A 23,950-nucleotide genomic window follows, 5' to 3' on the forward strand; every position below is an offset into this window, starting at 1 on the left:
CACCACAGGTGTGTTACTGTGGTGGTAATTTGTTTTTATTTCCAGCTTAAAATATATTTCTAAAAAACATTGATGACAAATCTCAGGTCATCTCAGGTCACCCCCCCCTCTCTCTCTCTCTCTCTCTCTCTCTCTCACACACACACACACACACACACACACACACACACACACAGTGCCCACCCATGATGATAATTATTGGAGATGCATCAACTCTTAGCACCATCAACCCTATTGACCACTAGTGGTAGAGAGAGTGAGCAAGGAAATTCTCTCTCTTATACTTTCTCTACTCCCCTCTCCCCGCCACTTTGTTAGGCTGATAGTCTCAGGTTTCATTCTCTCACTTGAGAGACAGGCTTCCTCTTTCTCCTCCTCCCTTCCTGATATAGCAATCAGCTAGGCATGTAGGCCTTTCCTAATTCTCTGATATATTTCCTAAATAAAACTACTTTACTTAGAACTATAACTCCATGTCTCCAGACAATATTTATTAGCAGTGATCTCCTTATTTGTACACTTCCACTGTGGGTGGGGTAAATAAATGATCTCCCCTCCAAATCTCTCAGAGAACAGTTGGCAACATTATACAAACAGCACAAAAACCAATACCATGGTTATGAGACAGGGCTTCTGCATATTTTGATGTTCCTTCCCCATGATCTTCAGCCTGCTTTTTAACCAAATAAAAATTCTAACAATCTAGATATTAATTTCCTTCTAACGAGTTTATTACTGCAAAACACAAAAACAAAAACAAGAAAAAACCCCTACTGAACTCTGCAAAATGGAAGCTCTATATTTTACATCTGGTTCAAATCAAGCCATTTATGTACACATCTTGCATAGTTTATTTTGGCCAAGATTCTGGAACAGTTTAGCATGGAAAGCTCAGCTTTCTGACTAGGTAAATGAAGGGATAAAGGGCAATTTCCTTTTGGAAATTGGAAGTGATGGAGGAAGTGAGCTCCATGCCATCCCAGCTCTCTGTAAGAACACTATTACAATCCAGTTACAGCTTTCTTCAGCTATAACAGCATCAGGAGAACGGATTAGATGAAGACAGATTTCCTGTTGCAGAACAAAAAATACTCAAAGGAAGCAGAACAGAAGAATCTAGGTGAAAAAATAAAAAGGAGGACTGAACACTAGTGACTTAATTATTGTATGCAAAGGACATGGAGTTTGGCAAGTGAACTTTCCACAGCTGGGGGGTGCGGGGGAGAGAAGAGATGCACCTGTTGAAATTCCTTCCTTCTGCAACAGAAAGCAGTAATAGTAGCAGAAGTAGTCCTGTCCCATTTTGTGTTTGGTGATGTTATGAAGTGACTAGCATTTTGAGTTTCTAGAGCACAGTTTAATTCAGCAGTTGTTAAAACCTACTTTTAGCAGACACTTATGGCAGGAAGACTTAGACATGTCAGTGGAGTTCTGAGCTTGGGCTGCAAGAATAAGCGGGGGGGGGTGTAAAAAAGAGAGCCCCCCTCCAAAATTGGGATGAAATTCCCAAATACTGAGAGTTCTTCAGAGGCTTGAGGCCCCCAGAACTCCTCCACCCCCTTCCTGCTATCCCCTTCACCTTTTTGTCATCTGTATCTGTGGCAACAGAGCAGCGGAAGACAGCATCACCATCATGCAGGGAAGAGGGAGCCTCCCCGCCCTCTCCCAAAATATGCCAAGAAATAAAAAAGCGGGGGGGGGGGGGGGGACTGTAGCAGCAGTGCTGCTGTATGTGGACCAGAAGGCTGTTGCTCTGATGTGCTGCTTTCCAAAGAATCTGAATCTCAAGAGCTACTATTTCTTTGCTCTAGTGCACGGAACAGCAACAACAGGGTGAGGGGAAGAAAAAAGCCCCCAACCACGACTCTTCTCCTGGCACACTGCAAGGGAGAGAAAGAGCTCCCCTCCTCCCCCAGGCAGCACCACTGCTTCTCTGTTGTCCCACCTCAAGGACAACAAGGGGTTGAAATGGAACAAGTAGAGGACTTCTGAGAAGGAGTGTGCCCAAACCGGTCCGGGGCCATGCAAGAGGCCTCCGGAATGGTTCGGACTTTGGCCAGTCCGGTGGGGGAGTGTGGCTTTAAGGGCGGGGGGTAGTACTTACCCCTCCCCCCCTCTGGCGCTCGACTTTGCTGCAAAGTTTTTGGGGTAGCAGAGTTCCTCCCTGCCACCCCTGCCCTCATCGTTGTCTGCATCCTCTGTAACAAGTAGAAGTTGGCGCTATGCATGCGCCTGTTGCCGCCGCCGGTTGCCGCCCCAAAAACTTTGCAGCAAAGTCGAGCGCCGGAGGGGGAAGAGCAGCGGGAGGGGGAAGTACTGCCCCCTCAACCTTAAAGCAACACTCCTCCCAGTGCTGGACCACACCTCCGTGGTTCCGTGCACATCCCTACCTCTGAGCCACCTTGTATCAGAAAGTGACCCATGTGTTGGAAGTGAAGGACTATACATTGTCTCTTGTCTCAATGACAGTGGAAGACAGACTAGTGAGTCAGAGGGCTAGAGGGTCAAGACATTGGTCATCCCCGCTCTACTGCTCTGACACTATCCCTTTGGAATGTAGATTGCTACTCTTAGGGACACTTCCTTCCTTCCTTCCAGCCACTTCCTTCCTCTCTCCCCCTTCTCTTCCTGTTCCTTCTACCTTGCAACATGCAAGCTCCTCTCCCTGCACCATGTGTACAGAGATGCAGAATCCATCCGCATCCAGCTAGATAGATAGATAAGAGAGCCTAACTCCTCACTTTCCTATCGAGAATGGAGTTCTCTAATAAATACCATTTATATTGATTTGAAACTATGAACTGGCTCCAAGTTACTTTACTCTTAGCATAACACGCATGCCTAACCAAATTCCACTGTGTTGTGCCTCTGTGCACTCTGCTATAATGAAAAAAGGAATTCTCCTACCAGAGAGAATTTCCAACACCATGTTCTCGGAGAGACACAGAGAAAGTGAGTTTTAGTTTAGATTTTTATACAGAAAAATCCCTCTGGGAATTCGGGAAATCTGGGGAATCAGATGTCTAAGTATTTGTTCACACGTTGCCTGCTGACTCTAGGAGGGAGAAGGAAAAATACCATCACTTTTGGTCTTATTGGAGACATGCTGTAAAGAATTTATTCATCTCTAAGGATTTTCTGTCTTCCCCAAAGTAAATACTGCTAAATAAAATCAAACAACCTTGAAGAAATATATTGTTGCAGCTTTCAAGGCATGACCACCACCAAATGTTCTTGTGATACTGAACAGTTTCATAAACAGCTACAAGTAGAAAAATTATCCTTCAGATATAAGAAAAATATCAACAAGATATCCAGTAAAAGCAGAAGGCACTGGAAGATGGCCCTTAAAGCAAGCATATTCCATGTACAAAAAAAGACACTGTCTTCCATTCTCTTTATCTCTGGTCAGAGTTAACATAAGGTTGAAAAGAATATATGTATGGTTTAAAAGGTAAAGTGTGCTGTCAAGTTGGTTTCAACTCCTGGCAACCACAGAGCCCTGTGGTTGTCTTTGGTAGAATACAGGAGGGGTTTACCATTGCCTCCTCTCGTGCAGTATGAGTTGATGCCTTTCATCATCTTCCTATATCACTGCTGCCCAATATAGGTGTCTGGGAAACATACCAGCAGGGATTTGAACTGGCAACCTCTGGCCTGATAATGAAATAAGTCATTTCCCCTCTGTGCCATTATGGTTTAGTGATCAGTTTTATGGCTCCACCAATACAGTGCTGCAGCAACTTTATGGAAAGCCATGAGCAGAATAGGAATTCGTGCAAGAGTAACACAACTAAATCAATTTGCTCTTCTCTGAAGCCTTTCCAGTTCTGCTATAATTGGGTGAATTAATTTTACTACTATGCTAGTATGTGTTTAATTGCTTTGCAAATCTTATTACATAATTCCACCTTTTCACTTATGAACATTTTTCTATGATGACTAACATTCACCTTTTGTCACTCAGAGAACAATATTGCCTTGATATGTAGCCACATCTTTCTCCCTCCATTTGTGAAACCCACTTCATTAGATGAATTCAAAAGAAACAGGAAGAAGGAATGCAAGTCAGTGCTTTTCAAACACAATGACTGGGGTTAAAGGAGACTTCCTTTTCTTGCAAAGTCTTTTGTTGAACTTATCTAAGCAGTAATGCTTTTTAGACAGTTAAGGCAGCACAAAAACCATTTTCTCCACGTCTGATGCATTCTATATAATATCCACTTCTGGAAAAGTATACACCAGTCAGCATTACAAGTTGTCGTCATTGTAGTCATGTTTCCCCAATACAGAAGTCAAGAATATGAAGACTGATTCTAATTTCAAGTAGTAATAAACAGCATGCTTTCAACATTTAAAAGTGAAGATTACACTAGTATTTGTGATATCAAATCAACCAACGGTGTGTTGAAGCCTACAACACAATCCAAAAAACTGAGGACATCCATTTTTGAAATTATGGTTATGTCAAAGTAGTACAAGGTCCTTGTGTAATATAAAAGGGCTGCATGATAATGGTCAGCCATTTTGTCTCCATTAAGGGGTTCACATTTTTAACTTTATATTGAAAATAAATGAGATGCACACTTGGAAATGTGTGCTTCATATAGGTACACATACACTCACTCTCACGTGTACATTCTTTTGCAAACAAATTCTTCTGTTGCTGCCTAATGTGTGAAACAGCCTTACATTGTATCATCAGTTTATTTACACATGACGTGGTTTTTGCCGTTATTCAACTGTCATGCCATCACACATGTGCTAAGTATTTCAGGAATAATATGATCAGCTCACATTTCAAAGGTATTTCATTCAGCTTCATCAACATTCACTAGAAGCATTCTGAAATGCATAATATTAAAAGGCATGGCTGATCTAACTACTGAGCACAGAAGTCTAACTGTGGATTGTATGATCACCTCCCGCCATATAGCTACTCAAGCTCTACTTCATAGTGAAGTTACCTGTTAACAAGTACTATACAGAGCCAATGGGGCAGCAATTAAAATATTTTACTTGAGCAGGAGACCTGAGTTGAAATCCCTGCTCCACTGTGAAGCTTTCTGGACGAGTTTCAGCCTGAAACTAACTCTCCCACCCGCTATCCCATAGAAGAGAAGCAATATACTAACCAAGTGTGTTTAAAGAAAAACATATTGTAAGCCGCCTCAAACAGCAGTATGTTGGAGGGGTGAAATAGAAGAAATATTTAAAATAAAGAGAGTAAGCACATATTAGAGACCAGGGAAAGAAAACTGTTCACCATGCCCACTGATGAATACAGAAAGCAGGAGTTACAGAAATGTTAAATAAGACTCAAGAAATAGTGAGAGTGCTTCAAAAGACAGGCTATTCAGACATCCACAAGGGCAGGTGTTCAGATTGGCCTAACAACGGAAAAATCATTTTTTTCAGAAACTACTTGGTCAGGTACTTAGCCTTTTAGTTCTAATAAAAGAACTGAGCATCCTGCTAACTGAGCAAAGAGGCAGAGTTTTAAAGTGCTGATTATCTTTACTGAGCAGCGGTGAGCAACTGGCCCTATCCAACCCCAGCACAGCATCCCTGCAGTGGCTGTTGCTGGTGTTTATCTTATGTTTCTTTTTAGATTGGGAGCCTCTTGGGGACAGGGAGCCATGTTTCTTTATTCATCATTCTTTTTTCTCTGTGTAAACTGCTTTGGGAACTGGCATTGAAGAGTGGTATATAAATAGTTCTACTACTGTTCAGTGTGGATCCAATTTTTCCCCCAAGCATTACTTTTTATATGACTATTTCCAACTCTCATACTTTTAGGTTGGTTTTAAGATGTTTCCACTAATAATGGGAGTCAACCTTTCTAATAAGCTTCAGCTTTTATCAGCCGTTGCCAGCTTCAGCTTATTCGCCAGCTATCCCTGCTACTGTCTGAGACCACAGGCTTGTGGTTCTCACTTAACAGGTTCAGGAGTCTCAAGGGATCATGGGCTCCCCATTTGTTGGCATTTTGGGGACAAGTCGCTTAGCAGGCAGTGAGACAGTCACCCCCAGATTCACCAGCTGACAAGCAAACTGAAAGGGGATTAGCCTCATTCCTTTCCCTTTATTAGGGAATACGGATGTGCATAAACCAGCAGTTGGCCAGTTCAGCAGTGGGTGGTGTTGATTACCAGTAAGAAGCAGGGAGGGTGCTCTTATCCACCACATCATGTTTCCCCCACTGGCACTGTCTGCAAAACCGATGGCGCAGGGCGGCAGCATACCTTCTTGCCACACTGGTCAGCATTAGACCAGAAGTGGCCGTCCCGCACCAGCAGTTTTTGCAGACAGCGCCAGCAGAGGGGATGCGGTGGGAGGAAGAGCACCCTCCCTGCTCCTTAAAGATAACTCCCCCTGCCGCTGAAATGGCCAAACCGGTTCAGAGGTCTGGATAAGGGCCTCTGAACTGGTTCATGCACATCCCTATTAGGGAATGTCTAAGTAGACTCCAGAGTTAACTTTCAAGTTAGCCTCCTCAAGGTCTTTTTGTCCTAAGACTGACCATTTACTTCCCCCTCCTCTGCAGTTGCCTCAGACAAGCCAACGTTAATCACCTCAGCAGGAAAGTCAGATAAGGCATTGCTATTGTGAAGGCAACTCCCTTCCCATCACAAGAGTGCTGAGTGAGCAGTAGGAACTCAAGAGCTGCTTTCATTAAAATACTGATTAGTTTACCAGGTCTTTCCGACCTGAGAGATACCGTGTCCACGTCTATTCAGTCCATTTGCATACAGGTTGTTCTTGACCCATTCAAATAATTGTGTTTACTCAAGCACAGCTAATACAATGAATCCCCTTGAGATTCACCAGAATTGCCCTTCCCATGAAAGAAGAGCAACTGGAATGTTGTCTCAGGACACATTTTGGGCTAAAACTGCCCCTGGTTTCTTGAACAAGTGTGCTTCATTTGGTTTTTACACCTTGAAGTCACCTGCAGTTTGGACACTAGACTTGGCACCTGCAATAACACCTGGCTGCATCTTGCTCCGCATGCAATCCATGTTTCCAACTTCCAGATCGGCCTTCCTTGATGGCCTGATCTATCCAGCTCACCTTGCTGTTACTAGGAGCTGGCTGGACGAAAACAGGCACCTTTTGGATTTACTCCTGCTATCCAACCCTTGAGCGGCTTTTGCTTCTTCATGGCCTGGTTCCATCCCTGAGAAAAGAGATCCTTTGGTTGCACCTGAGCCACGAGGGTCCAATCGCCACTAAAGGAAGAATGAGGTTGTACAATAATCACTGCACCCCAATGGGCTCTCCCTATCCCTGCTCTGTTCTTAAACCCAAAAACCTGTTTCTCTGAAGCCTCCTTTCTGTAGCCAGCCTGGAAGTTGTTTTAATTCAGACACTAAGCTAAATTTCCTCTTTGCAGTCATCTGGTTAATCTTGTAAAGTATTTTGGTAGTTATATTGCTTTAATCAACTTTCTTATTCCACCATACCCCTGAACACCACCACCCCCACCGAAAAAACCCCCTTTGTTTTGAACTTCAACCTCTGTCAGTCCATTTTCCTGTAACCAAAGTGTTGCACAAAAATTATTCTGATGTGAGACTTCTCCACTCCAGCTCATTAGTTCCCCACACAAAGCCTGAACGCATTTAGGGGTGCTCGCTAATCACTCCAGAGGAGTTCCATTAACAACAGTGTCTTCAGAACATGAGCAAACATACAGAGACTGCCTCTTTTTCTATCTGCCACATCATTTTATTCACCTGGCCAGGTCCTACTTTGGGTTTCATTGATGTGTTAGGCAAGAATGATTGTGGCTAGAGACAGGGTCTTACATCTATTATCCGAGGACCATGGAATGATCTTCCTGTTGTTCAAAAGGCTGCATTCGCATGTAACGGAACTGGAGTTGCAGGGGCCAGAGGTTTCCCTACCATTACATCCAAATTCATGCAACTCCAGTCCCATACATCTAGCAACCTAAGGCTGCACTTTGCAGACTCTAATTTGAACCCTCAGTTTGTTATGAGTTTCACTGCTCATAACTGGGGTTCCAAGCCAGGAGTGTTATGTCTGAATGCAGCACTGGAGGTTGCATTCTGTCAAATCTGAGTTGAGGAAGGAAGCTCCTCCCTTTATCTGGCCATGAGGGCTTTTCTTTTAAGCAAGAAGGAAGCCCGCACAGCCAGTTACCCCTCCTCTCTGCAGTCTCCCTGACTGCAGAGAGCCTTGTTCTCAGTTTTGTCCAAATGCCGACAGGAGAGTTTGGGGACGGGGAGCAAAACTGTGGGCCCAATGGACCTGCAGTTCCACATTACATGTGAATGCAGCCAACGCATTCACGTGTATCTGTTGTCTTGTTTTTATGCTTGTTTTATATGTTTTTAGCTTGATGTTTTTATTGCTTTTTATTTTATGTTTTAATTTTTGTAAACTGCCTTGGGGTTTTCTTTTAACGAAAGGCGGTATAGAAATGTAAAAATAAATAAATAAATAAATAAACGCCTGCTTGTTGAAACTTGACAGACTTTTGAAAGGGGTGTTGCAGATTCCTGTTTAGGATGACATTTGCTACAGAAGAATAATGTTTTTTGCTGTTATGGTTGTCACACTTTCGTTTGTCTTGTTTTTATGGCTTGTGTTGTACAGAACGTCAGGTAGCTAAAGTCCTAGTGAAATTAATAGTCATAACTAACTTGATCTTACTGATCAACTAAGCACCGTTTCACGACTATATTTTTTAAAACCCATTTTGTTTTACATGGTGTGGCAACCTGGGCACAGGAAAGGTGGTTCATAAATTATTTAAACCAAAACACCAAAATGTGAGTCATAGACACTTGAAAACACATGGATCATTGAGGTACACTGGTCAGAGAATTGGGTCTGGCTGTAGGCTCCCTATTAACAGAACACTCTGTAAAAAAAAATTGATTTGTTGCTGAATGATGTGTGAAGGCCCTGTGATAAAACCAGAAAGCCAGGTTGCAAGTCTTAGATTTCCTTGCTACTAATCACAATTGCTTTAAAGGCATAACTGACATTTAAAACAAAAAATATATTTTAGCCAAATCTGTGTTTGTATGGCTGAAATCGCAACAACTAATATTAAGCAAGTCTGATGTTGCAAACTGTTCAATACAGCTGTTTTTAGTAGTCATCACAACCACTCACAGGATATGGTTCTACTATGCAATGAAACAATGCCTTTCTATGAGACTACAAAGAATGTTACATGTGCAACACGGCTGTATTTTGGAGGACTTCTTGTTCTCTAGCAAGAGCTGTGTCAACACAAGCTGGATCAATGATAGGAATACACCCAGCATCCAGCTGAGCACAGCCATGCTAGCTGAACCAGTATCTTGGTAAACTAAGGATTAAGAAGCCTGTTCATGCTACTGCTATATCCTAAATCAGTTTAAAACAAAGTGACTCTATTCTGAATTCAAACATTTTGGCACTTTCCAGTTAGTATTCTCCACTAAGAATACCAAACATTTGCTAAAATCAGTTTCTGAAAGCAAACGCAGCAGAAATTGACAAGTAAAAACTTCAATCCAGATTTCAGCAAGCATTAGTAAAAGGCATTTGTCACTGTTGCACCTGATAAGGCAGCATTCACTCTACTTCTCTGGGAACATTTTAACCACCAAATCCACAGACTTCTCTAAGTGTTAATGTTTACTTATTCTGTTTAGGTTGTTGATGGAACTGCCTCGGGAGTGTTTAGTCAGCACCCCCAGTTTGTGTTAATGTAGGAAATTTAGCTCAAAAGGGGAGGCAGTTCCAAGCAATTTTAATTTGTGCAAGTGTCTGAACTCAAAAAAATCAGAGGGGGGGGGTGTTAATGAACAAAAAGGAGTTTATTGTAAGAAAACCAAATAAAAACAACAGAACTAATTTACTAGGTGGCCCTAATGTAAGGGCAATACAAAGATGTTTATAAATAGACTGTTGTAAGGCACAATTACAGCCACCTAATGGTGCAGTGGAAAAGTAACTTGCCTAGGGAGCAAGAGGTTGCTGGTTCGAATCCCCACAATGTTTTCCAGAAACACCTACATCAGGCAGCAGCGATATAGGAAGATGCCGAAAGGCATTATTTATTTATTTATTTATTGCTGTGCAGGAGATGGCAATGGTAAACCCCTCCTATATTCTACCAAAGAAAATAACGTGGCTCTGTGGTCGCCAGGAGTCAACACCGACTCAATGGCACAACTTTACCTTTAAAGCACATTTAGCTTAGAGCTCCAGTTTATGTGTAAATTCCTAGGTGTGCAAGAGAGAGATGCTAAAGGTGGTGGTGGGGAGTTAGAATCAAAGTGATAGATTGGGGTCCTGAGAGCCGGACAACCACTATACTGTACCTGTCTTTAGGCAGCAGGGCTTTGAGCAGCAGGAGACTCACATCCTTCAGAGACAGCGAGGTGGAAGGCAGGAGGGTTGCAGAGGTTAGTGAAAGGATGGTTGCCCATGAGAAAGGTAGCTTGCTAGGTTTCTACGCCTGCTAGGGTTGCTTGCTGGAAGGTCACACAGACTGATCCAGGTACTGAATTCAGCTCAGGTGACCACAATGGAGAGGGGGACACCAAGGTGGCCTGCTGGAGTTCTTGTTGCAGTGGAGTTCCAGGTGTGAGGCACAAGGGAGCATGAAGATGTTTTGCAGCTGGAGTCCCAAGTTGGAAGGACAAGGGAGCACACTAGGTCATGGGGTTAGGGATACTTATATCACAAAACATGCACTCTGATGTTGTCATGCTCTGCTGAATAGGGGAGCCCAGACAGGCTTTTCTAGAGTGCATTGTTCCATGGATTGCAATAAGATTTGCATGTCCCTATCCAAAAATGAGGAGGAATAAGTTAGAGCCTGGTTCAGAGAAACATTCATCTTGAAAACCAGAACACAATTTTGTTTTTCCATCTCTTCTGTGTAAGCCATAATTTTTCACAGTATAATTCAAGGAGTAAGGTATACATTATGTCCCCAGTTTTTTAGTCAGATACAGTATCCTCTTAGATAATAAATGCATAGGTTATGGAGATCTCCCCAATGATTTCCTGTCATCCCAGCTTGATACATTTGGCACACACAAATGTATTTCACGAGTATCAAGGAAATACTTGTTCCCAATATTATACAGATCAGTTGCAAGAAATGAGTCAGCAAATAAAGTTGCGATACCCAGCTGAGATGAACAGTCCTAGCAATGTGAACATCTGAATGCACCCTCTAGAAGTGAACTTATTAGTAACATGTGTTTTATTTAGTTCAAATTCCAAAAAGCTAATAAGGCACCTCTGCACATATTTTTTCAGATTCATCTCCACAACTGGAGTGGGTGGGGTATATTTATTTAATGAACTTTGGAAACTTGAAGTCCACACTAAAGATGTGGGGGGAGAATTCAAGATGGTGATGAGAAAGCAGATCCTTCCTTAAGCTGCTCTCTAGAGTTTCTTTTTGCCGGGGTTTTGTTTGTATTTGATTTTATGGCGCCAAAGTGGTTAGGGTTTCTTTTAATGTCATTAATTTATGCTGCCTTGATTATTTATGACAGGTTTGACTGGACTCAATTAATTTGAGCACTGTAGAACATAATGATGAAAAAGAGGGACAGAAAGAGATCCAGAAATTCTCTAAAGTGACAATCTGGGAATAAGAACAAACTGTCCAACACTGACAAATACATGATTTCTCATGAGTCTGTAAATACAATGGATCTTGGTTTAACTAACAGGTTTCCTGCCCTGAACAATGATTTGCTGTTAGATTCCTCATCCTTGATTACTGCAGTGTATACTATATCCAATTCTTTCTAGGGGGCAGAACTGATTTCACTGGATAATTCCCCCCACCCCCATGACAAGATAAAAAATGACCAGTGGCATTCTGTTGTAGGGAAGGGAGTCTCAGTCAATTGGGAAGATTTAACTAGAAAACGTGCTCAGACAGCCATAGATCTTGCCTAGAAGCACAAATAAATTGATGCTTCTGCTACTCTTAATGACCTTCTGCCTGATTCCATCATAAAGTATACACTTTTAATGGCAGATTTGCATATAGCTGAAATTACTTTCCATCTCTGGGAAGTTGGATGAGGTTAAATTTATGTTGGAGGCTGCCACCAATAAATCCCGGACACGAGACGTAACTCAAGTTAAGTCTATGATTGGGGCTGTAATGCCAAATTTACCAGATACTCCAGTTCATAATTCTCATATGAATGCCTCTGAGATTCCAGTTAACTGTCAATCCAAAAGGGTTTTGCAACCAAATCCCTTGAATTGAATTATGTGCTTACAATCACTTTTTAACATTTTAATTTTGGCCGCTATAATAGTAGATGCAACATTGTTTTTGCCCTGAGTCAGCTTTTACATTTTATAACTGCTTCTGTTGATTTATGTCATTTTTACAAATTGCCTAGCACATGTTTTGAGCCTAGGCCTCTGCTTTCCATCCAACAGCCTTTAATTTCTGCAACTATTCCATATGTAAGACTTCTTGGATAGTTTGAAATTTTTTCCACAGAATCTTTTTACTCCCTTTATTTAACTGTTGCTATCTATGAAGTCCAAAAGAGCTCTGCTACAGAGTTCAAAGTCTGTAAGGGAGTCTCTTTTTAAAAAGACCATGCCTCTGAAATCTGCTGCTCTAGATAGCAGCCAAATGCAAATTCCTCAGCCTAGCGCAGATAAGGCAGCAGCTGCTGATAAGAGCGTTTGAGGCTCAGAAATTAATATCTCTGAGCTCTTCACAGAGTGGTTTAATGGAGGTTCTTTCTGACCGTTAATGAGTTGGAAAGTTCCTTTGCTTCCCTGTGTAATGTTACAGACTCCTTGTCAACCATGTGTACTAAAAACAACATCCATCAGATAGACAGTGCTGGGCAATCCAACAATGACCTGGCCATGCAGGGGCCCATTGCACATGTGTGGTGGCCTCCAAAATGGCTGCCAAAATGGGGAAAGGCCTGGAAAAGGTCAAAGACCACCGATCCAGGTTATTTAAGCCATAATGCAGGTCGGTGGGGGGAGGGGAACCTCCAGAGACACCTCCCATGCCCCCCCCATGGCCTCGGAGAAGCCTCCAGAGGGACTAAGTACAAAATTATATTTTTTTATTTTGCACACACACACACACACACCCCGATGTCAAGCTGAACCAAGGGGGTTCAGCTCAACATCGAACCGAATCAGTTCAAAGTCAAACTGGTTCGGATTCATACCTCTTTGCACATCCACCAAACCTCACTCTAAGTAGGGATCTTCATCAGTTGAGAGCTCAAGATTCCATGTCTTCTATGGCTCCTTGTCAGAATCACAATGTTATTGAATCACAGCTGTCCTACGATGATTGAATTTCTTTTACATTTTCAGTCAAAGATGGCAATGGGGGTGATTTCTTTAATAATGGCAACAAGAAGGGAGTTACATTCAGTAGTGCCCTCTCCTGAACACTTTGAATGACATTTAATTCCTTTATGTCCATTGGCTCTCATTTCATGGAATTTTGCTGGATTGAGAGTTAGAATTAAAGATATTGCCTTTACGAATTATATTTTTAAATCTGATTGATATTTTTACAGGAAATTTGGGTTGCAGATTATATGAATTTTGATGGTTATAAGTCTCTCTTGCTTGGAGTGATTCCAAGTACTGGTCGTGGAAGACTTTGTGGGGGTTTTAAGTTTGCTTATCTCTACCATGCTTCAAGCTAAAATTTTACACTTTCATTCTCTAGAGCAATATGCAATGGTAAAGGTAAGGTGTGCCGTCAAGTCAATTTCGACTCCTGGTGCCCACACAGCCATTGTTGTCTTTGGTAGAATACAGGAGGGGTTTACCATTGCCTCCTCCCACGCAGTAGGAGATAATGCCTTGCAGCATCTTCCTATATCGCTGCTGCTCAATATATTACCAGCGGGATTCAAACAGACAACTTTCTGCTTGTTAGTCCAGCATTTTCCTGCTGCGCAATGGTGGCCCTACTTAATTTTAATAATGCTTTCCTGCTGTTGATTAATGATTAACCCGCCTTGGGGTTGTTTTTTAACGAAAGGCGGTATAGAAATGTAAAAATAAAATAAATATAAATAAATATATCCCCTTCACCCTGCATATATGCTTTCAGATTTAAAATGTCTGGATTAAGATAGAAACTTATATAGTGATCTTCAGAATTCTTATCCCTGTGCCTATGTAATAGTGGCTGGAGATTTTAATGCAAGACTAGGTATGCTAAGATTTTGTTCACAAAATTCCATTGCAAAAATCCCCTGACCTGGAAGTTGTTTTTCTTCTCATTCTTCAGCAGTCTAAAGACACAGTAGGAGACTTTTGGGAATAGTGTTTAGTGCAAATAATTGCTAAATTAGATCTGTTTATTTTGAATTGAACTATAAGCAATGATTACCTAGCTGAATATTCCCACTGGGCTGGTGCCAAGCCTTCACTGATTGATTGCACCACAGTATCATGGAATGTAATACTCTTTCTGCAGATATTTTCTATTGTCAATCACTCTGGCAAGTGACCATTTCCTAGATACTCTTTATCTGAGAGCTTATAAGAAGTTATTTTTAGATTCTAATCCTATTTCCATCTTGGATGATGAGTTATGTCCAGCCTGTATAAAGTGGTCATCCCAACAAAATGATTGGGTTGCTAAAACATCATCAGAGCCAGTCAGCCTGATTCATTCTGCAATTGCTGGGTAGTTTCAAGATAGCAAGCCTTACAACACAAGAAGAGGTGTAAACGGCAATGTTTTGTATGCCGAATTCAAACCGCAGCTGAAATCCATTGTAAGCTACAATGAGGAAATACAGTTATTTTTCTCCAAAGCATATGCAGTGCTATAGGGCTACAACGCAGCAACAAAATCCAAAAGGCAGCACTGGAAATGTGAAGAGCATCTTGCTTACAGCACAGGGGGTGGGGAAGCACACATAAGCGATACGTTGTGACACTGTGGTAGCATGCAATCTGGAAAGCGCCTGAGTGGTGGATTAGATAATTCTCTTTTGGAAAATTACACTAAACTCATTGAGTTGTTCAACCAGTGCTAACTGCTTCAGAAACCTATATTTTTGGGAGTAAGACAATTTCTTGCCCTTGATTTCTGTCTGACAAGAGACAATGAGAGAGTTGGTAGGGTATTTCAAATTGTGCAAAGAAAATCCATTTTTGTATCCTATTCAGGATCTGTTAGTGCTGAAAAGCAATAAGGAGTTTCTGCAATTTTTAAAAAGGGAGGCCTTTAGAGCTTCTTGGCAACAATTGATATTGGCATCCTAATTACAGAACTCAGCCTTGTTCTGGTGACTTATTGCTCTGCTCTCGTCTAATAGTACCAGTTTATCATTCCTTATCCCTGTGAGTGTAAAGGAGGATGCATTTTTATTCATTGTATGGAAAGGTTGCCCAATACAGATTTGCAGCTTGAGGCTGATCTGCTCCCTCAGTGGGAGCAGAAATTTGTGTAGAACTTGAGGGCCTGGTTAAACAACTTAAACCCATTAAAGTCCCAGGCAATAATTTTATTACAACTCAAGTCACAAGTAGTAGTTTAGAGTGGTGGACTCCAGTTTTGGCCTCTCTTTATACTGTTATAGACCACTGCACTGGTTCCAAGGGATTGAGGCACAGCCATAATAATCCCTATTTACAAAAAAGACAAAAGGGATATTCCTGTTAATTACCATCCCATCAGCCTTTTGAGTATCATTAAGTTGTATGCTAAACATTTAAATGAAAAATTCTTGGATTGGCTTGAGTCCAAACACATGCTGGGTGAGGAACTCATTTTATTGCTGGTTGCTCTCCTTTAGAGCAAGCACTTATCCTGCAGCATCTGATTGAAAAGTGTACAGATAAACCTGGCATGCATTGTGTGCTGCATTTGTTGATTTTAGATTTGCATTTGACTTAATCTCTAGAGTCAAGCTGTGGTGCAAACTAAAGAATTCTACCATAGATATACACTTTTTACTCTTGCTGTTTAAGCTCCATGAAAATTCCCAATTGAAAGTCCATTGCAGTGTGCAAGTGTGAATTTGTTTTACCGAACAAATCCAACACGGAGAGGCACTAGGAAAGGTTGTATATTGGTGCCATTATTTAATTTCTATATCAATTCCCTGGTATCTCATCTGAATAATTTTGCCCATCATCCCCCAAAGCTGGCAAATCAACATATTGCAATACTACTTTAGGCAGAAGCCACCTAATGGCACAGCGGGAAAGTAACTTGCCTAGAGAGCAAGAGGTGCTGGTTTGAATCCCCACTGGTATGTTTCCCAGACAATGGGAAACACCTACACCGGGCAGCAGTGATATAGGAAGATGCTGAAAGGCATCATCTCATACTGTGTGGGAAATGGCAATGGTAAACTTCCTCTCTCCCCCGCCCCAGAATTCTACAAAAGAAAACCAGATGGCTCTGTGGTCACCAGGAGTTGACGGCACAACTTTGCTTTAAGCGGATAATGTGGTTGTGCCAGCTCAGACCCCAGTTGGCCTAAAAATGAGCATTACGGTCAAATATTCAGGTGTAGTTTTCCAAATATCTGGTGGGTGGAGTGCCCATTTGAATTCTGTTTCACAAGACACCCAGAAATTGGCATCTGCCATACAATCTTTTTACTACACTAGAGGTGTACTATTTATTCCAGCAGCAATAAAGCTATTTTTAGATAAAGCCTGAGCACAGCTCTTGTATGGTACGCTGCTTAGTCCATATGCCTATTTTGCTTCATTGGAGACTGAGCAATCAAAATTTTTAAGAAACATTTATCATTTAACATGGTTAAATATCTTTGTTTACTGGTTACTGTTATCTTTCTATCCTATTGATTAAACTCATTGATGTTAGTCAGTTTTAACACAAAGTGGAAAAGATCTCTCCTACAGAAATTGTTTTTTTTTATTTTTTATTTTATTTATTTTAACATATTTTTATACTGCCCAAAACTCATGTCTCTCATTATGACTTCTCAGAATGCTCTTCTGGTGATGGGCTTTGAGCAGGCTAAGTTAGCACATAAACAACATGTGATGGTTATAGAAAGGCAATTAGAGCAATCTTGCCTTCCAAGAGATTTATTTTTGAGTAACCAACTTTTTAGTTCAAGGCCAGCAAGATACCTAAATCAAACAATGGTGTCAAAATTCAGAAGAGCTTTAACACTAGCACATTTTAATAAGCTTCGTTAGGCCATATCAGAAGGAAAATGTTTTTTTTTTAATCCCGTATGCAGCCTGACTCTGCCCTTGTGGTGTAGGTGCCATTGAATCTATGACTCGTGTCCTTCTTTACTGTCATTTTTATATTCATTTTATGTTTCCCTTTTTAGTTAATTTTCCAGGCCAGATGTATTTTACCTTCAATATTTACTGACCTACCAGAATGATATAATTTCCTTTAAAGCTGAAAAATTTTGTTAGTCTAAAATTCATCAAGAGTTGGTCAATTTCAGTTGTACTGCTGTAGTTATTTGTTGCTATCCTACTCATTGTTAATGTAATTGTTTAATGTTGTTGAGTTTGCTTGTTGTTGACTGTAACGAAGACTCTTCTTCACTAGAGATGTAAAGGGGGAAACGCACAGAGAGGATTCCCCCAACTCCATTTTTTCCAGGCCTTCACATCTCTAGTCCAAACACAAGCTACTGTTTAAATTAAACCTACTGTTTAAATTAGATCATTGTTACTTCCCATGTGGAGCATGGCAGCAAACTAAGTTTAACTCCCTTCTCTGCATACAGGATACAGAGATCAGAAAGAGTGTTTGTTCAGCTCAAGCTGCCACAAATGGCTTGCTAACTATTAAATAAAACTCTGCCTTCTTTTCCAAGAAGGTCATTAACAGCTGATAGTAGCTTGTCTTCTGATGTTGATAAAACTATCTTTTTTAAACAGTGGGGTGTGTGTGTGTGTGTGTACGTACGTGACCATAGTGGAATACCAACAGATGAAGCACATTTTTACAGGCAATGCTTCACTACACTGCCTTCAAATCTCCAAAAATAAGTCTTCATACTGTCTGTGTCAGATGCTTGTGGCAGTTTCACTCCAAAGGCAGAAGCGAAAACCATATATTGTCTGGCATGCATCTTCTCATTCCAACTGGGAATAATCTTGTCTTAAGACTTGAAATGGCTCTTATAAATATTTGAGTCTTACTATGCAAGCAGAAAAAGAAAGGCTTTTTTCATATTTCCAAATGAAAATATCACTACAGTATTAGTATTTGTGTTAGGTTTTGGCAGAAGATTGACAACTGCAATAAAATTAGTACTAAATAAATAGCATATTTAACTGCTTCATAAGAATAAACTAGTATTCATCCATGCTCACCCAAACATGACCAACTAAGCGAACCTTTTTAGGCAGCGCTCCAGGAAAGGTTGCCTGCCACACCTCCAGGCCTTATCATTCAGTAACATGCACTTGATGCCTCTCTCAGTACACAAATCTTTAGCTATGAGAAGTTAGGCTGTATTCATACATTACCAGAAGGAACTTGAATGCCATTTTCTGAAAGCTAGATGCAATGCCAGCCCAGTAATATCTGTAGAGAAAAAAACTGCACAAAAGCCTGACTCATATGGTTCCTCTTTACTGTTGCTATTGAAAACGTACAGAATCGAGTCATTAGGACAGATATGCCATTTGAGTATTAAATGAGGCCTTAATGACCACATCTTCAAAATCATTCCCTTTATAAAAGTTCTGAATATAGTTCTGACAGGAGAATAAGTTCTCCTATCTTTACAATATTAAAGATAAGAGTAGCCAGATACGTAAATTACTGCAATGTGCAAGTACTTATAAGGAGAGTGGATAAAAATCTCTCCCTCCCTCACACACACAGCTATCTACTGTAACAGCATTTTGTATTTCTGTTACTAGTGTTTATTTACAGGTGTTATTTAGATGCAGTTTAAAAGTTATGTTATAGAAATGTGTAAATTATTATTGTAGTGTAAGTATATGTATCAGGGAGTTTGACTGACAGGAAGGAGCAGCAGCAGCGAGACCCCTACAGGAAGGGGCAACAGTAGTGAATTGACGGTTGGATGGTGCTTAAGAGAGGGTGAGCTGGAGGCTTGGGGAGTAAAGGAGTACCGAACAGGACAGGGACTTCTCAAAGGAAGAGAGAAGTGAGAGCTTAGGCAGAGGCAAGGATAAATCTGTTCTCTAGAGTAAAGCCCATTGCTTGTTCAGGGAAAGACCTGCAAGTCCTCAGAGAGGAGGCAGGTTAGAGTAATTAAGCAAGGCACTCTAACCCCAAAAGAAAGACACAAGATAGGAATCATAACTGTTTGTCCTCTTTAAAATATCAGCACCGCTGTAAACTATAGCTTATGTATAAACCCTGAAACCACTACATTTACTAACAATACATACCTGACCATATACTTTAAGAACTTGCATAAGTTCTTAAAGCGTATTAAGAAGCATATCATATTCTTAAAGCATTAAGCATATTACTAAGAACTGAATAAGTGCAAGTTAAATTTCAGCATTAACAAGATGCAAGAACATTTTATTCCTCTCTCATGTCACCAGAAGTAATACACCATGCTACAAAGCAGCAAGTCAGAGGGAAAGTGCGATTTGGGTCTCAGATCATTCCAAAACAGTCCAGAATGGTGGCAGCAAAGATACCTAAAGGTAGGGTGACCCTCACACCTATCAAATGTTCATTCATTTGTTTTGTTTCATGAAAATGGCTCTAGTTTGGCTGGCACTGCCCAGTAACTACCACCTTTTGCTTCTGGAAATGTCTGGGCTTTCCATTTCTGTTCCTAAGCAGCCTAAAGCAGCCTGTGCAAAGACACAGATGGGATAACAGGAATGTTTGTGGTGGGGCTGGACCAAGGCAGAAACACAATACAGGAAAGGAAGCAGAGTAGAAAGCAACAATGGGACCTAAGTGGGAACTACTATTACTACTTCTATGAATATTTATATACTGTTTTCCAAAAAAAGCATGAGGAAGTTTACATAGAATACATTATTCAGTACACAGCTCTCTATATTCCAACACTTTCCCACAACAGAACTGTCATGGCTTCTGGGCATAAGAGAAACCCTTTGGAATATTTTGAAGAAACTGCTTCCCTGGGTAAAAAATGGAAAAATTTCAAGTATAAGCTGTGCAACAAGGAGATATCTTGTCAGAGTTTTAAAACTCTGTACAATTTTTGTTTTAAAAACATTAAGCATAGTCCAGGCAACTCTGGATATTGTGCACTGCAAATGTGAAATGCTTAAAATTATTTAGTTTAATAAAATAGAAGTGCTATTGTTTGTGTGCGCAATTTACTTCTTACCGTTCCTAATTTACTGCCACTACATCTGCAGCTTGACACAGGTAGTTAGTAACCGTATCCATTACATAAGAACAGGCATAATTTATTATTTCCTCAATTAGCAAAAATCAAGTTCTGAAGAACTTACACAAATCATTCCCTCCTAGATAATACAATGCTCTACTCTATTGTGCTGTAAATTAATGTGTTTTAATGATCAGATCCACATCATTGCTTAAGAAATTTGTGAAATAGTATCAGTGGGAAACTTGACTGAATTCAGATTTTTCTCTTGGTGATTTAAATCAATCCATCCTGCTTATAAAGGAGGAACAGTTTAAAGAAAAAAGCAGCTTATAGTGCTAACTGTATACTTGCAAGCACACACAATTTTACAAGTTCCTTAACAATACCTCCCTTTCTCCATATGGTAACTGGAAGCTGTGATTTCATGCTTTTCATGATTATTTCTATCTTTAAAAATGGCATCCACTTTAGTCTCTTCCTACTCCCAAAAGACTGTCCTCTTATCTTTTTACTGAAGATCTATTTCACACTATTTTGGAAGCATTCTTTAGCCAAGATATATATCTGGCTACTTTTCTATACAAGTCATCTGCTTTCTTGATTAAGATACTGATTTACTTGTATTGAGATTTCTTTGCTGTCTGCTGCATTTTTGTTATGCAATGAGGCTGTTCTCATGTGCAGCCTAACCCAGGCTAGGGAAACCCAGCCTGGGTTAGGCTGTGTATGAGACTGCCAGGATCGAGCCCATTCAAGGGGTGGAAGAACAAGTGCTTTTCACCAATTCCCCCCCCCCACATATCCAAGGTTCCCCCCAACCCCCAGAGCGATTTTCAGGGTAAACAGCACAGCAAAATGAGGGGGGATTTGCAAACGTTTTCTCTCCCCTTTGGCACAAGCAAAATATTCTTGTTTGAAGGAAACTATACTTGTCTGGATGCTGCCCAGTACCTTTGTGGAATTAAATCATTCTTGTGTTTCAAGATTAGTTATCTGCAACATTTTGGATGGACATTTGTCTGTAGCTAATATTTTTACATTGAAAAAATATTAAATATGGACAGAGAACTGGCAACATCCACACAGCCTTTGATATTATTCGGTGTAACTTTGTTCTTTATTCCTTTTGAGCTTTTACATTCCTTTAAATGAAAATATTGTCTTGTTCTTGGCTGAAGTCACCACTGTAGTTTTCCGGTTACTTACCTTTAAACTTTGATCGAATGTTTGCCAATTCTTTATTTATTCTTTTTATCTCAGCTTCTTTGCTTTTACCTGAAAAACATAAAAAGGAACTCAATACAAAGTGCAGTATATTAAGCAGCTCCTTACTTGCCCACAATACTATGTGCACAATTAACTGAAAGAAACTTAGCTAAAAACTTCCCAATCATTTCTTCCAATAACAAGCAAGTAAATGTTCTGTTGTACATCATTTCCATTCTTGGCCAACAACTAAAATCAATAATTTTTGGAAGCAGATGCATCATTAGAGAGTCTGAATAGGCCAGCAGTAATAGAATACAGACTTTGTTACCTGCTGGTGAATTGCCAAAGATGATTAGAAAAGCCTTAAGTTACCTATGATACAGAAAGTGTTGGTCAACAACATTTGCTGATGAGGAAAATTGGCTGTTAGAGATATCCAACTATGTGTATACATAAAATCTCATTTAGAGACCATACAACAAATAAAGAACTATGATAATGTGCAGGTGCTAATCAGGTTATTTACCATACCAAGCATAGATGCAGTCTTCTCGCAAAACTACTTGGCTTTCCACCTTATAGATTAGATCTCCAGTGTCTGAAAACATCCCCTTAAGACCTAAAATTTGCTGGGCTGATTGAGTGACAAACTTTAGGTCATCAATAACATGTTATGTACTCATGTTATGTTACATGTTATGTTACTCATGTCATAATGGAATGGTGCAATACAGATGTACTCATGGAGGAACAGATGTATGTATGGCAGTGATGACTAATATGACAGTGAATAAATAAGAGGTGAAACTCAAGCTTTAAGTTGTAGAGGCGCCCATGTAGCATAGCAGTTAAGAGCACAAGCTACTGAGGGAGGAGAGCTGGTCGTGTGGTAGCAAGCATGACTTGTCCCCTTAGCTAAGCAGGGTCTGCCCTGGTTGCATCTGAATGGGAGACTTGATGTGTGAGCACTGCAAGATATTCCCCTCAGGGGATGAAGCCGCTCTGGGAAGAGCAGAAGGTTTCAAGTTCCCTCCCTGGCTTCTCCAAGACAGGGCTGAGAGAGATTCCTGCCTGCAACCTTGGAGAAGCCGCTGCCAGTCTGTGAAGACAATACTGAGCTAGATAGACCAATGGTCTGACTCAGTATATGGCAGTTTCCTATGTTCCTAAACACATCTGTAACATGAGAACAACATGGTCTTTCTTCACAGGTTGCTGCAAGAATGATTGAGAATATAATCCTTGCTGAAGAACTATGAGCACCCAGCAACAGCATCAAATAAATATTAAGCATTATTCTTTCACATACATATGGGAAGGCCTAAGGTGGAAGCTAGCCAAAGCAAGTAGCCCCTGCCATGTTCTCCCCAGTGATGTGCAGTTATACAAAACATTGTGATGTCATCATGCTGAAAGCTTCATTACACTGCACAAGGAGTAGCCAATGTTACAGACAGTGTTCTCTCTAATTTTCCTCATCTTTGTGTGGAATGAGTTTTGTCCCTGCGAGTATCAAGGCAGTGTGTGCATACATGCATTCAGAATGGGGGCTTCCTGATTCAACCTAAGCGGGATCTAAAATTAACTGAGTGGACATAAAAAAAATTGTGAGCTCAGGCACGTGCACATGCCTTAGAGGGAACACTGCTTACAGAGTGGGGGCAGGGAAACCTAGCGCAATGTCATGTCACATGTTTTGTTATGAAAATATAAGGGATATAGGATTGTCATTTTCAGCAGCAGCAATCAGCTCACAACATCTCCCAATACAAGTCACCCTCAGATGTCAAATATTGAGCCACAAATGTGTGTGCTCAGTTTCTCTCTCACACACATGCATACACAAAACTTTCAGCTAGACTTGAGCAACCTGTAAATACAGGGGTTGGCTCAGGTTGCCAACAACATGGGGCTTCTCTTAGACATATAACATCATTTTTAAGTAAGAATAGCAAGGTCAGATCAGACCAAAAAATAAAGCAAGATTGTACAAAGTGAGTAATCAAAAGATATTTATCACAAACAATTCAAACACAATCAAAAGCATCATTGGAACAATTTGAATTTTTTAGTGACAGAGAATATCCCTTGTTTCCCCAACATACATTTTTCAATTTGCAAAGATTTCATATTGGATGGGGAAGTATTTTAGGTATTTTTAATGACAAGAATCAAGTTGTCAATGCTCCAATCAAAAACTAGGCAACCATTATGGCATGGAGATGAAGAACAGTTTGTTACAAGCAGCAAAAAAAAATTCGTTTAATTATCAAGGCATCAATGTTTTAGTCAACTGGTTAAATTGAGAAGGTGCTCCCCAATTATAACTGGGTTGCAATTGTGTTTTGTTTTTTTTACATTACTTTCAACACGCATACAGTATTTACCTGAATCTCAGACTACGTTTTTGG

At 40.5% G+C, this 23,950-nt stretch overlaps 1 protein-coding gene across 5 annotated transcripts in view; it reads right to left on the minus strand.

Moving 5' to 3' along the window:
* Positions 1–23,950, minus strand: part of AP2A2 (adaptor related protein complex 2 subunit alpha 2) — an 85,100-nt gene that overhangs the window by 53,720 nt on the left and 7,430 nt on the right. For all 5 annotated transcript variants that reach the window (XR_008306183.1, XM_053245933.1, XM_053245810.1 and 2 more), the window contains exon 2: positions 21,537–21,605. Coding sequence is in view for 4 of the 5 variants with exons in the window: in XM_053245933.1 (XP_053101908.1) it covers positions 21,537–21,605 (69 nt within the window). In the remaining variant the exon portion in view is untranslated. The remainder of the gene's footprint in view (positions 1–21,536; positions 21,606–23,950) is intronic.

The sequence above is a fragment of the Hemicordylus capensis genome, chromosome 1, assembly GCF_027244095.1.
Source record: "Hemicordylus capensis ecotype Gifberg chromosome 1, rHemCap1.1.pri, whole genome shotgun sequence".
NCBI lineage: Eukaryota > Metazoa > Chordata > Lepidosauria > Squamata > Cordylidae > Hemicordylus > Hemicordylus capensis.